Source organism: Setaria italica, chromosome III, assembly GCF_000263155.2.
Source record: "Setaria italica strain Yugu1 chromosome III, Setaria_italica_v2.0, whole genome shotgun sequence".
NCBI classification, from domain to species: domain Eukaryota; kingdom Viridiplantae; phylum Streptophyta; class Magnoliopsida; order Poales; family Poaceae; genus Setaria; species Setaria italica.
In genome coordinates, this window is record NC_028452.1 from 3090270 (window position 1) to 3104375 (window position 14106).

Sequence of the window (14106 nt, forward strand, 5' to 3'; positions counted from 1 at the left end):
AAAGAAGCAGCAGCTCTACGGATTTACATTGGGGTGGTCTAGGTTTGTATTCCATATGCAAAACAACATGACGCCAAGTGCTGCCGTGCCTGCATGGAACAAATTCGGGCCAACTTCGTTCAGGTCTTCAGCTATGGGTTGCCCATCTTCCACTTTTGTAAGCGCTGGAAATAGAGGGCGGCCATGTTTGTCTCTAGGTTCTAATTTGGTCACAAGCTAGTATTTTGAGTCAACTGCAACCAAGCTCTACGTTTCCAAATTAACACATGCAAATAACTTTTGTTCCTTCTGAGTAGGTACTAAAATTGCATGAAAAATATCCATCTATACCATAAATGTGTCTTTGAAACAAATCTTACATTGACCGACGTGCACATGCGAATCAACAAGTAATTAGTACGAGGTATTTAAGGTTTCATCTACCATCTAACTTAAAAAAAATCGTTAAATTACTACTCCCTCCATCCCACAAAGAATGTTCGTGTAACCTTCAAAATTTGTCCCAAAAAAGTGTCTATACAACTTTCAGACAATCCAACAAAGGTTCTCATAATACTTTCTGGTTCAGTTAATGAATCGAGCATTTACTCCCACCATCGACGCCTGAGCTATACTACTCGCTAAATAAGGAAGGCTGATAGGTTCAACAATTACTGCAAGCGTGCATGCATAATTAATTCTACTCGATAATCCATTCGATTAAGTGAAGTTATTAGAGGTATTTTAAACTTTTAGCATGGCTACTGTCTTGCGTTCTGTGGGACGGGAGGAGTACTGTACTCCGTGATGTTTCTTAGTGAGGTCGTGCCGTCCGACGAAATGTTCCCTGCCAGAGAAACATGTGTACCTCATCCCATGGCAACAGGTACCCACAGCTCCAACTCCTCCACCTTAAAAAAGGCAAAAACAAAAATGTTTTTTCAACACCAAAATCATTCATTCAGCTCTGTTCCGGCATGGGGGAGGTGAGGCACTGAGGCTGGAGAGGACGACAGCAACCCCAGAAAAATAAAATAAAAACCGAGAAAAAAAAGGAAGGGAGGAAGAAGCAACGATGACTTGTGCGCGTCCGCCTTTTGACCACGCGAGCTCGGCGACACCAGAAAACAATCCAAAGCAAACCCCAGCAAATAATTAATTAAATCTCCCTCCTTTTTATTTTTCCTCTCTCTGCGAACAAAACAAACGATTGTGAAAGCCACACACACACGGAGAGATGAGAGATGAGAGAGAGAGTGATGACTCGACTGATGAGAGGGAGAGGTGAGGAAGAGAGGGAGAGAGACCATCCGAGCTGCTTCCTGTCCTACTTCCTTATCTCTTTCAGCCCCACCCCGCCCCCGCCTTTTCTCCCCGGCCATCCTCCATTATTCTCATCCCCCACCTCCCTCTACAAATACCCTCCCGCTCTCTTCCCTTCCTCCTCAACCCACCCACCTCCCTCCACCCCTCACCACCGCGTGGTCCGTCCGCTAACCGAACCAGGAAGCACCAAGCAAGCAATCAAGCGCTGGGGTCGTTGATCCTCCCTTACCTCTGACCGAGAACGCTCGCCAAGAACGCGTCTTGTTGTGATAACTACTTCAGTATGTGCTCCGGACCTCGCAAGCCGTCGACCCCGCCGCTGCCGGCGGCGACGGCCAAGGAATCGGCGGTGATGGCGGCGCTGCTCCTGGAGCTGGCGGCGGCGGACGACCTCGTGGCGTTCAGGCGCGCCGTGGAGGACGACAAAGTCTCGGCCTTGGACGCCTCGTGCCAGTGGTACGGGCCATCCGCCGCGTCGGGTGCCCGGCTGCGCCTCGAGGTGCGCACGCCGGCCATGGTCGCCGCGCTCTACGGGAGCACGGGGGTGCTTGCGTACGTGCTGTCCGCCGCGCCGGCGGAGGCGGCGCGCGCGTCGCCCACGGACGGCGCCACGCCGCTCCACCTCGCCGCGGCGGGCGGCGCCGCGGGCGCCGTCGCGGCCGCGCACCTCCTCCTCGCCGCGGGCGCGTCCGCGGACGCGCTCGCTTTCTCGGGCCTCCGCGCCGGGGACCTCCTCCCGCGCGCAAACGCCGCTGCCGAGAGGGACAGGGCGCTCCGCGTGCTCCTCAAGTCCCCCGCGGCGTCGCCGTCGTCTTCCCCCAAGAAGTCCGCCTCGCCTCCCCTCGCCCCGGAGCCGAGGAAGGAGTACCCGCCCGACCTCACGCTCCCGGACCTCAAGACCGGCCTCTTCAGCACCGACGAGTTCCGCATGTACAGCTTCAAGGTGAAGCCCTGCTCCCGCGCCTACTCCCACGACTGGACCGAGTGCCCCTTCGTGCACCCCGGCGAGAACGCGCGCCGCCGCGACCCGCGCCGCTACTCCTACAGCTGCGTCCCCTGCCCCGAGTTCCGCAAGGGCGGCGCCTGCCGCAAGGGGGACAACTGCGAGTACGCGCACGGCGTCTTCGAGTGCTGGCTCCACCCGGCGCAGTACCGCACCCGCCTCTGCAAGGACGAAGTCGGCTGCGCGCGCCGCATCTGCTTCTTCGCGCACAAGCCCGAGGAGCTCCGCGCCGTCAACCCCTCCGCGGTCTCCGTCGGCATGCAGCCCGCCGTGTCGTCGCCGCGCTCCTCGCCGCCCAACGGACTCGACATGGGCGGCATGCTCAACCCCGCCGCGTGGCCCTCCTCCCCGGCTAGCAGGCTCAAGACCGCGCTCGCCGGCCGGGAGCTGGACTTCGACCTCGAGCTGCTCGCTCTGGACCAGTACCAGCAGAAGCTCTTCGACAAGGTGTCGTCGCCGAGGGCCAGCTGGGGCTCCGCCGGCGGGATCGGCTCGCCGCTGCCCGCCGCGGCGCCCGCCAGGGCCGTGCCGGACTACACGGACCTGCTCGGCTCCGTCGACCCGGCCATGCTGTCCCAGCTGCACGCGCTGTCGCTGAAGCAGGCCGGCGACATGCCGGCGTACAACTCCATGGCGGACGCGCAGCTGCACATGCCCACCTCGCCCATGGTGGGCGCCAACACCGCGTTCGGGCTCGACCACTCCATGGCCAAGGCCATCATGAGCTCCCGCGCCTCGGCGTTCGCCAAGCGCAGCCAGAGCTTCATCGACCGCGGCGGCCGCGCGCCAGCCGCCCGCTCGCTCATGTCGCAGCCCACCACCGGCGCTCCGTCCATGCTCTCCGACTGGGGATCGCCGGACGGCAAGCTGGACTGGGGCGTCCAGGGCGACGAGCTCCACAAGTTCCGCAAGTCCGCGTCGTTCGCTTTCCGCGGGCAATCCCCGGCGCCGGTGCCGACCCCCGCCGAGCCAGACGTCTCATGGGTGAACTCTCTTGTCAAGGACGGCCACGCCGGCGACATATTTGCGCAGTGGCCGGAGCAGGAGCAGATGGTGGCCTAATTCATCGATCATCCATGGCTCATAGCATCTAGCTGACCAAAGTTCTTTCCTTCAATTATTTTTTCCCCTTTGTTTGCTTAATTCGATTCATATGAGATGTTTTTTTAGTACATATAGGCTGTTCACAATAATATTTGTTCATCAACAAGAAAGCCTGGAGATACCCAAAGGGAGCTTTATATTGATGAAGAACAGCCAATATTTACTCCCTCCTTTCTTTAACTTCTCCTCTCAACGGTTTTATAAATAGATGTACACATGAATACAAACAAGAGTTTATTTACTCTACTCTGATATATATGTATGATATGTGGAGAGCAGCAAGATTTGATTCATGTGCTTTCTGCCTTGTGAAAATTGACAAACACTACGAGAAATTCCATGCTTATCTGCAGTACACTTCTCATGGACTTGTGTATCAGTACATATTCCTGATTCTTCTCTGAGCATATCTTCCTTTGCTTGATTCTTCTTTCATTTAAAAACGAAGAAAAAACAAGTGGAATATGAGCCATTTGCAAATTCGCTATTGCTTCTCCTTGCCAAGTGGTTGGTGGGCCATAGGAGGTAGACTGCAAGGCAATCACAGGTTAGTTTAGTGGAGATGGTGGCGTCATGCTCCAGTTTATCATCAATAAATATTGCAATCAGAAAGGAGGCATTCATGCATGGACCGAAAGCAAAAACAAGTTTAACGAATTATCGTTGTGTTGGTGGGTTAGGCACAATGCACAGAAAGCCCCCCAAAATCCGGGCATATATGCCGCCAAGATATTAGACTAGAAAATGACACTATCCAGTCATTTCCTATTTTTTAATGTTGCCAATGTTGATTTTGCTTTGACAAAAATGATTCTTCTAGAACTCTTGACCTTTTCCTCCTATCCATTAATTGGCCGATTTCTCTTCTTTTGTCCTTTTGCTCCTTTGTTTTCCTGTCTTTGCATATTATATATCACGATAAAACGAGTATCATCGTCCATGCTGTCTCTGGTTTTTATATGCATGGTGCAGCTGTTGTGTTTGGATACTCCGAATTATTGCACCTAAAAAGTATTCAGTTCTTAATCATGCTGGAATATTGTTGTTCTTGAGTATTCTATGTCTATCCAGGTATTTGAATCATTAACGATGTTCTGTCTTGCCAGCCTCCCATCTATGATGAAACTTTTGTTTATTTGAGCATCATGAAACATGCTGACATTGGTGTGGTTATCAAGTGCTTTTACCTAAATTATCTGCGAAGGTATATGTATAGTGGAGTTGCTTCAACTTGCCTCCGCTGTCTCTGCTCTTCCTTTCTGCCCAATTTCTTCCAATCTACTTCTCAGCCTGCAATTTACAATTTAACAGAAAGGATCAACCACTTGTTCATATTTATATGATCACGCTTGCTTAAGGGGTTAATCTATATGCAGTCAAACCATAATCAGCAAGACTAAGGCAAGTGCTTGAGTAGCATGTCTAAATGATATCAATATCGAGTAAACTAAAACTTACTTGCGTCACAGGGAGGTTTTCATTGCAGCTGTCTTTACAATTGGTTAGTTTGGTCTTCGTTTTCATGTGAGGCATTCAAACCTTGCTGCGAAAGCAATCTGCACTATTTTACCAGTTGGACGACTGGCGACAAATCCTGTTCCAGATAGGTTTTCAGTTTCACATTATGCATCCAATTAGCATGCGATGTCCCATCTAATGTCAAGTTCTTCTTATCTCCAAGCACCGATTAAGAAATGCCGCATCTTTCTTCCCCTGGTTAGAAAACTGAAGCTTTCCTCTTCACGGGACCGTTTGTATGTGCAATGCATTTGTCATCGATGTGGACATCTGAGACCTTTCTTATGCAATGGACACATCATTGACCTCATCTTCGTTGAAACTTCCCGACAAATTATTTGCCCATTCATTTGTCTGAAGAAAAGAAATCCAAGTGCCCAACCTCCCTGAAAGTTTCCTTCAATGTTGCAACTTTGAAATCTGACAAGATTCATAACCCTCCAAAACCTCTCAGCATCTTATCTCAAGAGCCTGTTCGTTGAAGATGATCTGTTGGTCTAATCCATGGGGACTCCGACAAATCTCGCAGTATTCAGGAAAAGGATTGTTTATTATCCTGATAAAGACTTGGTTCACTGCACTTTGTTCAGAATGCTACTTTGTCAAAATACTAATTTGCATAAACCATTATGAACCATAGAGTAAGCATCTGCAACAATAATTTATACGAAATCAACTCACATGCCATCGAGTTAACCAGGTACTAGCACATGGGGTTGAAGTGGTGAAAAAGATTAGGCACGTACAGTTTCAAGGCTTGACAGAGCAGAGAGAATGCAGACTCCTGAGATCTTCAGGTTCAGCAATCTCTGAAGCCCATCTCTGCTGCAATGTTTCGCATCCATGTCATCTTTTTGACAGCTTCATCAATCCTTGTTCAATAGAATGTCTTACCTGAACATTTCTTGGCAGAGGCAAGCCTTGACTGCATAAAAGTTCATCCGTTGCCTCACACATGAGCTGACCAAGGATGGCTGACTCCATCTGGGCGACAACACCTGCAGCTTCGTGCTCGAGCTCTGCTGCTAAAGTGTAAACAGAGCTCCTTTACAGTTAACTAGATACAGTAACAATCCTTCAGTAGCAACTAGCAAGTTCTCCAAGAAGAAACACAGCCGTAGCAGCATTGATGATTGATGTCTGGGAAGAACAATTGGCAGATCACTGAAATTTGCAGTCCATACGTTGCCTTAATTCGGTGTCCAAATCAAGCAACTATTAGCAACAGTGTCTTCCAGTACTAGATTCCAGTGGCGTGTTGCTATCATGAAACCACTGGCTGTAGAGCTTTTGCAGCACTCAGGAGCAGTCATGCAGAAATGATGGGAAGCCGAGTGAAAATTGAGGCCATGTTTAGTTCACCCCCAACTCCCAACTTTGGCACTATGCAAAAAGAAGATTCCCCATCACATCAAATTTGCGGTACATGCATGGAGTACTAAACGTAGACGAAATCAAAAACTAATTGCACAATTTTGTTGTACTTTGCGAGACGAATCTTTTAAGCCTAATTAGTCAATATTTGGACAATAATTCACAAATACAAACGAAACGCTACAGTGTTGCTACAGTAATTTGGGTGCACCCAAGTTGGGCAACTAAACAAGGCCTGAGGTTCCAGAAACTTGGATTGCGCCGTGTCTGGGACATGGACCAAGAGACGTCCTTGTGTCAGTTATGACAAGTTGGAACTTTTCAGTTGGCGGATGCTGCTGGTGAAGGACCTCTGTCTCACGGCATTGAAGGCCAGCTTGATTGGGCTCGGCTACTCGGGAGAGCCCTAGAGATGGAGCCGAAGACGGCGGCCATGGCGATTAAAGCAGCACGCAGGTCGGCCCACTACCGAACAGCCATGGTGCATGATTGGTGGCGTCGCGGCCGGCGGAGGTTGCAGCCTTGCAGGCTCCGTCGAAGCCGGCGGATCGGTGCCCAAGGTGCAGCGGCTGGCTGTGCGAGGGAGGCATGGCGATGGTGTTGACGGCCGCCGGCGGCCAGCGCAGCGCGACCTCGTCGATCGCCATGTCCGGCAGATTACTTCACAAACGCCCCCCCTATTTTGGATCGCGATTATTAATCGCAATCCGATTATTTGTAAAAAAGACCCTTGATACTTGATAGCTTACAGGTACGCCCTCGTCCTCGATCTAGGTAGGCAGGGGAAACACGCCGCCGCCGCCGCCCGCCGCACCTTTCGTCCCCCTTCCATCCGCACGCCCTCAATCCCAAGCGTCACCGGAGGAGATTTCGACCGGGAGCGGTCGATTCGCCGGCTCCGGCCTATGCACGCGTCGTCGCCATCCGTCGCCCTCGTCTGGTCAGCGCGGACAAGATGGTGCCTCCGGTTGCGTCGCGCCGACGCCGACGGGGAAGCCTTCTGCAGGTTAGCTTTGTCTGGCACCCTGGCTCGCACTTGTGCTGGAATTAGGAAGCGTCAGCATGATATGCTTTACTTGTAGTCACCGTTTGCAGCGTACTGCCCAGTGCCCCTGATGAATTTTTGGTGGTTATTACTTTTCTTTTTGCCTCAATTCTACGCTTTTCGAGCTAATCAAATGATTGGAATAGCCTGCAGTTTTGTGTCCAATGGCAGGATCATTCAGCTACTTGAATCTACATTGCATACTCCTATCCATCATATAATGTCCCAAAAATTTCTGTGATCTTGGAGAAATCTTGCACTGACCTCTAGGACCAACCTCGGTGAAATGTTCTCTTCCACGTTGCAACAATGAAAAATGTATCCATGGACCCTTCCTAAATTCTAAACATCTTACCAAGACGGTGTTTGTTGAATGTGTTGTGTTGTTCAAATGATAGGGTACCCGACAAATCGTGCAGTATCAGCAAAGTGATTGTTTATTTTTCTCATATAAATAATTGGTTTACAGCAGTTGCATTGTTTAATACTCCTAATTAGTGTCCAAACATCCGATGTGACAGGTGCTAAAATTTAGCACCTGCTATCCAAACAGGTGCTGCAGGAACTCATATGCCAAACATTGCTAAAAATACCAATTCACTGCCTACCAATGCCCTCCTAAGAGCAACGTTCTGCAGGAACTCATATGCCATTCGGCAATTCAGGCGCACTACATTTTTTCGCGGTGTATTCAGGTGCAATGTTTGGAGTTGAAGTAGAGAGAAAAGTCATCTGCAGTGAGAATACATGCTATTTAGTTCAGTTATTCATGTAGAGATCCTGAGAACTTCAGGTTCAAAAGTTTCTGAACCTTTGTCTACTGCTATATTTGTGTATCCTTATCATGTTGTTGACGACTTGGCAGTTGGCATCATCCTAAACCAGCTTCCGATCACATTTCAGGTGCCTACAAACGGAGTCGAAGTAGAGAGTAAAGGTATCTACAGTTTTGAAGCTTAGCGGTACAGAGTCAGAGAGGGTATCTACTATTCAGTTCCTGAGATCTTCAGGTTCAGTCATCCCTGAACCTGTGTTTGCCTCCAAATTTGCATCTTCTCATCATATTGTTGATAACTTGATACCATACTAAACCAGCTCGCAATCACATTTCAGAACACAAGTGGCTACCAGAGGTCGATTAGCCACATCATCGGTCCATCCTTGTTGAATAGCATCCAATTGCTCGTCTTGCCTGAACCTTTTTTTCTCAGAGATCGAAGAAATGCACAGCTTCTGAACTTTGTGCACGATTCATCCACTGCCACCACTATGAGCTGATCAAGGATACAAAATGTGGCCAAAGTAAAAATAAAAGTTAAGACTCCGCAAATGAGTTGCTAGATGCCCGTCACCTCTGGGATGATCACCTCGGACTTGTTCATCATCCTTATGTTCCTCCTCTCACTGTCTGAACATCTTGAGGCATGACAATTGCTTCTTGCAGGGGTACAATCTGTTGAACTGCTCAAAACCGTGTTGCTGCTTCGCCTTTGAGTTGCGCTGCTCCAGTGCAAACTGAATTTCTTCTACAGTTGTGGCACCAGGTGGATGCATCTGCTGGCTAAGGACAACGCTAGGGCTTCAGCTCCACCGTGACAACTGGGTCTTCAACAATGTACAGTTGGTCACTCTCTGAGTCCAGGAAAAAAGGCGCTTGTGCTAAGTTTGGCCCAGCGATCTTGTGTTGGTGGTTGGTCGTTTTCTATTATCTTTTGTGTGGCGAGAATGTAATCTAATGAAAAGGAGGTGTGTGCGGGTGGGTTGTAATCAAACTGCTTTTTTCTATATTAATGCGATGACGCGTCTAATTCTCTTATCCTATAAACAGCAACGCTGTTGTCAGTAGCAAGAAGAAATCACATATGCTGTAGAATTGATTGTCTAACTAGAGCAAATGACAAAACACAGCAAATTTCCTTCATATATGCTTCTGAATTTCAAACCACGTCAAGTGACTATCTGTATGTGGTAGGACTCGGTTGCAGTGATGTCTTACTATCATGAAAGAGCTCAGTGGCACCTACTAGAAATATTCTGCAGTAATATATGTTGAGCTAACTCATATGTCATATTCATGGAGTTGGGGTTGAAGTAGAGAGAAAAGGCATCATCAGTTTTACAGCTTGGTACTACAGAGAGTAAATTCAGCCAAAAATAAACCTTCAAAAACTACAGAAAGAATAAATGCCATTCGGATCAGTTGCTTATTTGCAGTTTCTGAGGTAGTCAGGTTCAGCGATCTCTGAACCTGCGCCTCAGCGCCTGCGGCTATATTTCTCATATTCCCATCATGCTGTTATAACCGGATACCATCCTAAACCACATCACATTTTATAACGCAAGCCGACTGGTCACTTCAGTGCATCCTTTCCTGGACTTTCCTGCATAAGTCGGCCTCACCTTCCTCCAGGAGTGTCGCACCAATGTAAACGGACCTTGGTTCTACAGTAAGTAGGAACAATAACAATGTTGTCAGTAGCAAGAAAAAGAACTCATACGCGGCAGAATTGACGTTTAACTAACAATTGACAAAACACTGCAATTTTCCGTTCATGGGTTATCTGAGTTGTTGGACCAAGTCAAGTGACATTACCTACAGTATATCTAATGGCACTAGATCTCATCAGAAGGGTTATTGTCATAGTACATCGTGAAAGAGCTGGCTCCACCTCCATACCTTTGGCAGTGTTCAGACTTCAGAGCTAGAGTAAAGAAATGGTTAAGCCACGTGAAAACGAGGTTTCAAAAACTTGGATTGTGCCTTCTTGGACTGGCTACATCACTCACGAGAAAAAAGATGCTCCGCAGCAGCGTAACGAAGCTTTTGGATACGATGTGCTAAACTTTAGCAAGATTACATCGGATGTTCGGATGCTGAGCTAATTACAAAACTAATTGCACAGATGGAGTCTAATTCGTGAGACGAATCTATTAAGGCTAATTAATCCATCATTAGCAAATGATTACTGTCAAATCATGGACTAATTAGGCTTAATAGATTCATCTCGCGAATTAGACTCCATCTGTGCAATTAGTTTTGTAATTAGACTATGTTTAATACTCGTAATTAGTATCAAACATCCGATGTGATAGGTGCTAAAGTTTAGCGTGGGTATCAAACACCCCCTAGATCCAGAAAAACGGCGACTTGGAAATTTCCAGTCTGATGTCTGATGGGCTGATGCTACAGCTGCAGGGCCTCTGTCTGATAGTGTCTCAAGCCAGCTTGGCTTGCAAGAAGCACAGCCATGGTGGAGCTGAGCAGGGGATGGCACTTGGCAGCCATGGTGATGAGGGCAGCACGTGTGTCAGCACGACCACCGGGACACGGGTGTTCGTGTTCTTCCTTCTTCGCATTCCCGTCGATGGTGGCGTGTCGATCGAAGCCTTCGTGTGTATCTTACCATCTATTCTCTAGGGCCACCACCATCAACGGAACACCAAAGACTTCGGCGCGCGGTCGGCAACCGCCTCCGTCCCTCCGTTGCCGCGCTCTCCCTGCTCTCCGTGCTCGCGCACCTTGCTGCCACCAGGAGGTTTCGCTGACGACTTCAACTTCAAGGTGTCCATTCGCGCGAAGCCGACCGACATCGGTGGCGCTGCTCGCTCGGGCAATGCGCGCGTGCTCATGGCGCGACGAACCGCGCCGTCAACATGCGCACGGTCATGCCGACAAACCGCGCCGATGCGCAGGAGCCGGCATCGCCAGCGAGGTTCTTCATCCGGCGGCGCTGCCTTCGTCGGCGGCGACAGGGCTCACAGGTTGAAGCCCCGCGTAGCGCGGTGTCCACGTCAACGGCGGCCCATCACGCGAGGACCGTCGAAACATGTCGCCGCCTGCAATTCACGTCGATCTAGAACGCACGAGTCTCATCCTACGGCCACAACAGGCCAAGGGGTGGACGGTATTTCATTTACCGTCCGCCCCCGAGTCCGGCGTTCCTCGTCGCGCGCAGCTCACGGCGTCGCCCGGGAGCGCCGCTTCCCGTTCTGCGTCCCCGGCGACCGGACCTACACGTTCCAGCACTCGTCCGGGCGATACGACGCGCCGGTGGCCTCGCCGGTGAGTCTCAGGCAGTGCCAGCTTAGTGGGGCCATGCCGCCCCGGCGTGGCGCGCCATGGCCGCATGCGCGTGCGTGGCGTGGGCCGGTCGAGTTCTGCAACGACGGCAACGGAGCTTGGATGTACGATCGGGCGGCGCTCGTCGACGAGGTCGCCGCCCCGCCGGACTGATGGTAGCGGCTGCCACGTGCAGGGTGTCGGGTGGGTTTCGAGAAGCGAGGAGATGATGGAGGCGTTCAAGCCGCGGGCGGACATGCCAATTTACATGTCCCCATTCATTTACATGCACACGAAGCGCGGGGCTCGAATCGATCACGATAGGTGCCCAAGGCAGTGGCTCGTGGGCCGATGGTGTAAGGCTGCGTTTGGTTACCTCCTTATTTTTAGCACGTGTCACATCGAATGTTTAAGTACTAATTAGGAGTATTAAACGTAGACTATTTACAAAATCCATTACATAAGTGAAGGCTAAACAGCGAGACGAATCTATTAAGAGCCTCCACTTATGTAATGGATTTTGTAAATAATCTACGTTTAATACTTCTTATTAGTATCTAAACATTCGATGTGACGGGTGCTTAAAAATAAGAAACCAAACCAGGCCTAAAATAAGCGCGTTCTACAGTTAGAAGAGATGGATAAGGTAACAGCACTTCAGTAGCAGAAGAAACAGCGAAACACCCAAGCAGCAGCATTGATGTGTTGACGTCTGAATTCATCTATTGATAAATCACTGCGATTTCGAGCTGATATGTTTGAATTCGAGGTCCAAGTCAAGCAAGTTTTTCAAGTATTCAGAGCTAGCTCCCTTTGTACTGTCCTTCACAAATCCTGTATGCCTGACCCTTGCATATGACCAATATAACATTCAGATTTGCGTTGATCCTGCTGTAGTTCCTCTGAAAAAGACAAGCAGTAATGGCGAAGCTACATGAAGATGAGGTTTTCATAAACTGGGATTACGCCATTTTGGACTGGTTAGATCAATAATTAGAAGGAGATGCTGCATATACAAACCTGAAACATGGACCACAAAAACATCCATATGGCAATTATTTACTTCTTTGACTCTATAAACTTGACAGAATAATGAAAGCCAATTCTCATATGAACTGAGTTTTCTTCCTGACAAACTTTGACAGTAGGAACTCGACAGATAGCTGTAAGTGAACCACAATTTTCTTGTAAAGTTTTGAATTCTTTTGACACACATTGACAAGTACTCAATGTGAAGAGGAATACTGGTAGATAAATTTTTGACACACAAATTTGGGACAGCTATTACTACAATTTGGGATGGAGGGAGTGCTAATCAATGTGAACAAGAGTACTAATTTATCTACTCAGCAGTAAACCGCGGTAATTTATCAGGAGCTAACTCATATGTCATTCAGTTATTCAGGTGTCATTACAAGGAGTTGAAGTGGAGAGGAAAAGCACATGCAGTTGCAGTTGCAGTTGCAAAGCTAGGCAGTACAGGGAGAATGCAGGTTCCTGATATCTTTAGGTTCAGCAACCTCTGAACCTATGCCTGCTGCTATGTTTGCAACTCACTTGTTTCAGTGGTCGTCGTATCATCACATTTCAGAACACAACTTGCGACCGGGGAGTTCATCGATCCAGCCTTGCTTCGTCTTGCCTGAAACATTTTGACCGCCCATGTATTTCTCGGAGATGTTCAGTTTCAGACCTTTATGCCATGAGCGTGGGGCCGGCGGTGCCGGCTCTGAATCTCCAGCTGGGTGCGCTATGGCGGCGGGGGATGCATGACGGTAGGTTGGCGCCCTGGCGGCGGCCGCCGGTGGCCGGCGCGACCCCGTCGAACCGCCGTTCCCGGCCTGGATATTTTACAAAATATCCCCTGATTTGGATCGCGATTATTAATTGCGATCCAATATTTTTCATTTAGACCCCTAATTTGGATCGCGATTATTACTCGCGATCCGATATTTTTCAAAAAGGTCCTTACGTTTAACAAATAAGCCCTCTTCCCTGACATGGCAGCCTTCTCCCCTCCTCTCGGCGCGACGCCGGCGGCCAGCGCAAGTGCTGGGCTCCATCCACCCCCTCCCACGCGCTCTAACCCTAGGGCTCCATCTTCTGGCACTTCCGATCAAAGGGAGAGTCACCGGGTCTCGCGGCAAGGAACAGTCCCACGCGATTCCCCGGCTCCAACCGATGTGTGCTGGGTCGCAAATGCGCCGCGCTCCTTTTGTCCATGGTGGCGCGCTGTACGACATTGATGGAGGCTCCAACTGACTGTGCGGTGCCAGCGGCGGCAGTGTGGGCTTCTGTATCTGTAAGACCTGTGCACACCTCGCTGAAAGACTGCAGGTTTCTCCCAATGCTGCAATATTTTCCAGATTTTTCCATCTTCCTGTTCGTTGAACCTGACCTGTTGCCCCAATCCGAGGACACTTTCCAAATCTAGCAGTATCAGGCAACAGATTGTTTATTTCTTGATAATATCTTGGTTTACTGGAGTTTTTGGGAAGATGCAATTTGACCAAAAATACCAATTTATCTACCAATAGACACCTGAGCTACGAGCAATTTTCTGCGGTAATTTTTTTTGAATTAAGTCGCATGTAATTAGTTTATTCAGGTGCTAGTACATGGAGTTGGAGTAAAACCATGTACAGTTTTAGAGCTTGGCAGTACAGACTGCAGGATTCTTGATATCTTCAGGACAGG

At 49.3% G+C, this 14106-nt stretch overlaps 2 protein-coding genes across 5 annotated transcripts; both read left to right on the forward strand.

Annotated features, from left to right (window-relative positions):
- Window positions 1–1402: 1402 nt before the first annotated feature.
- Window positions 1403–3727, forward strand: LOC101785209 (zinc finger CCCH domain-containing protein 33). Its single transcript, XM_004960318.3, has one exon. It carries the CDS (start codon window positions 1589–1591, stop codon window positions 3368–3370), a length of 1782 nt encoding a protein of 593 aa, XP_004960375.1. The 5' UTR covers window positions 1403–1588; the 3' UTR covers window positions 3371–3727.
- A 2795-nt stretch (window positions 3728–6522) lies between these two features.
- On the forward strand, window positions 6523–9165 carry LOC101785616. 4 transcript variants are annotated; one of them, XR_001393145.2, is made up of 4 exons: window positions 6525–7310; window positions 7988–8142; window positions 8253–8359; window positions 8463–9165. XR_001393145.2 is itself a non-coding variant. In XM_004960320.2 (3 exons), the coding sequence occupies exons 1-3, from the start codon at window positions 6893–6895 to the stop codon at window positions 8275–8277; spliced, it is 339 nt and encodes a 112-aa protein (XP_004960377.1). In that variant the 5' UTR covers window positions 6528–6892; the 3' UTR covers window positions 8278–9165. The 4 variants fall into 4 exon arrangements, 1 of the variants encoding a protein (XP_004960377.1); XR_002676707.1 differs by having other exon boundaries at window positions 6523–7310; window positions 7988–8359; XM_004960320.2 differs by lacking the exon at window positions 7988–8142 and having other exon boundaries at window positions 6528–6951; window positions 7056–7310; window positions 8253–9165.
- Window positions 9166–14106: the final 4941 nt, after the last annotated feature.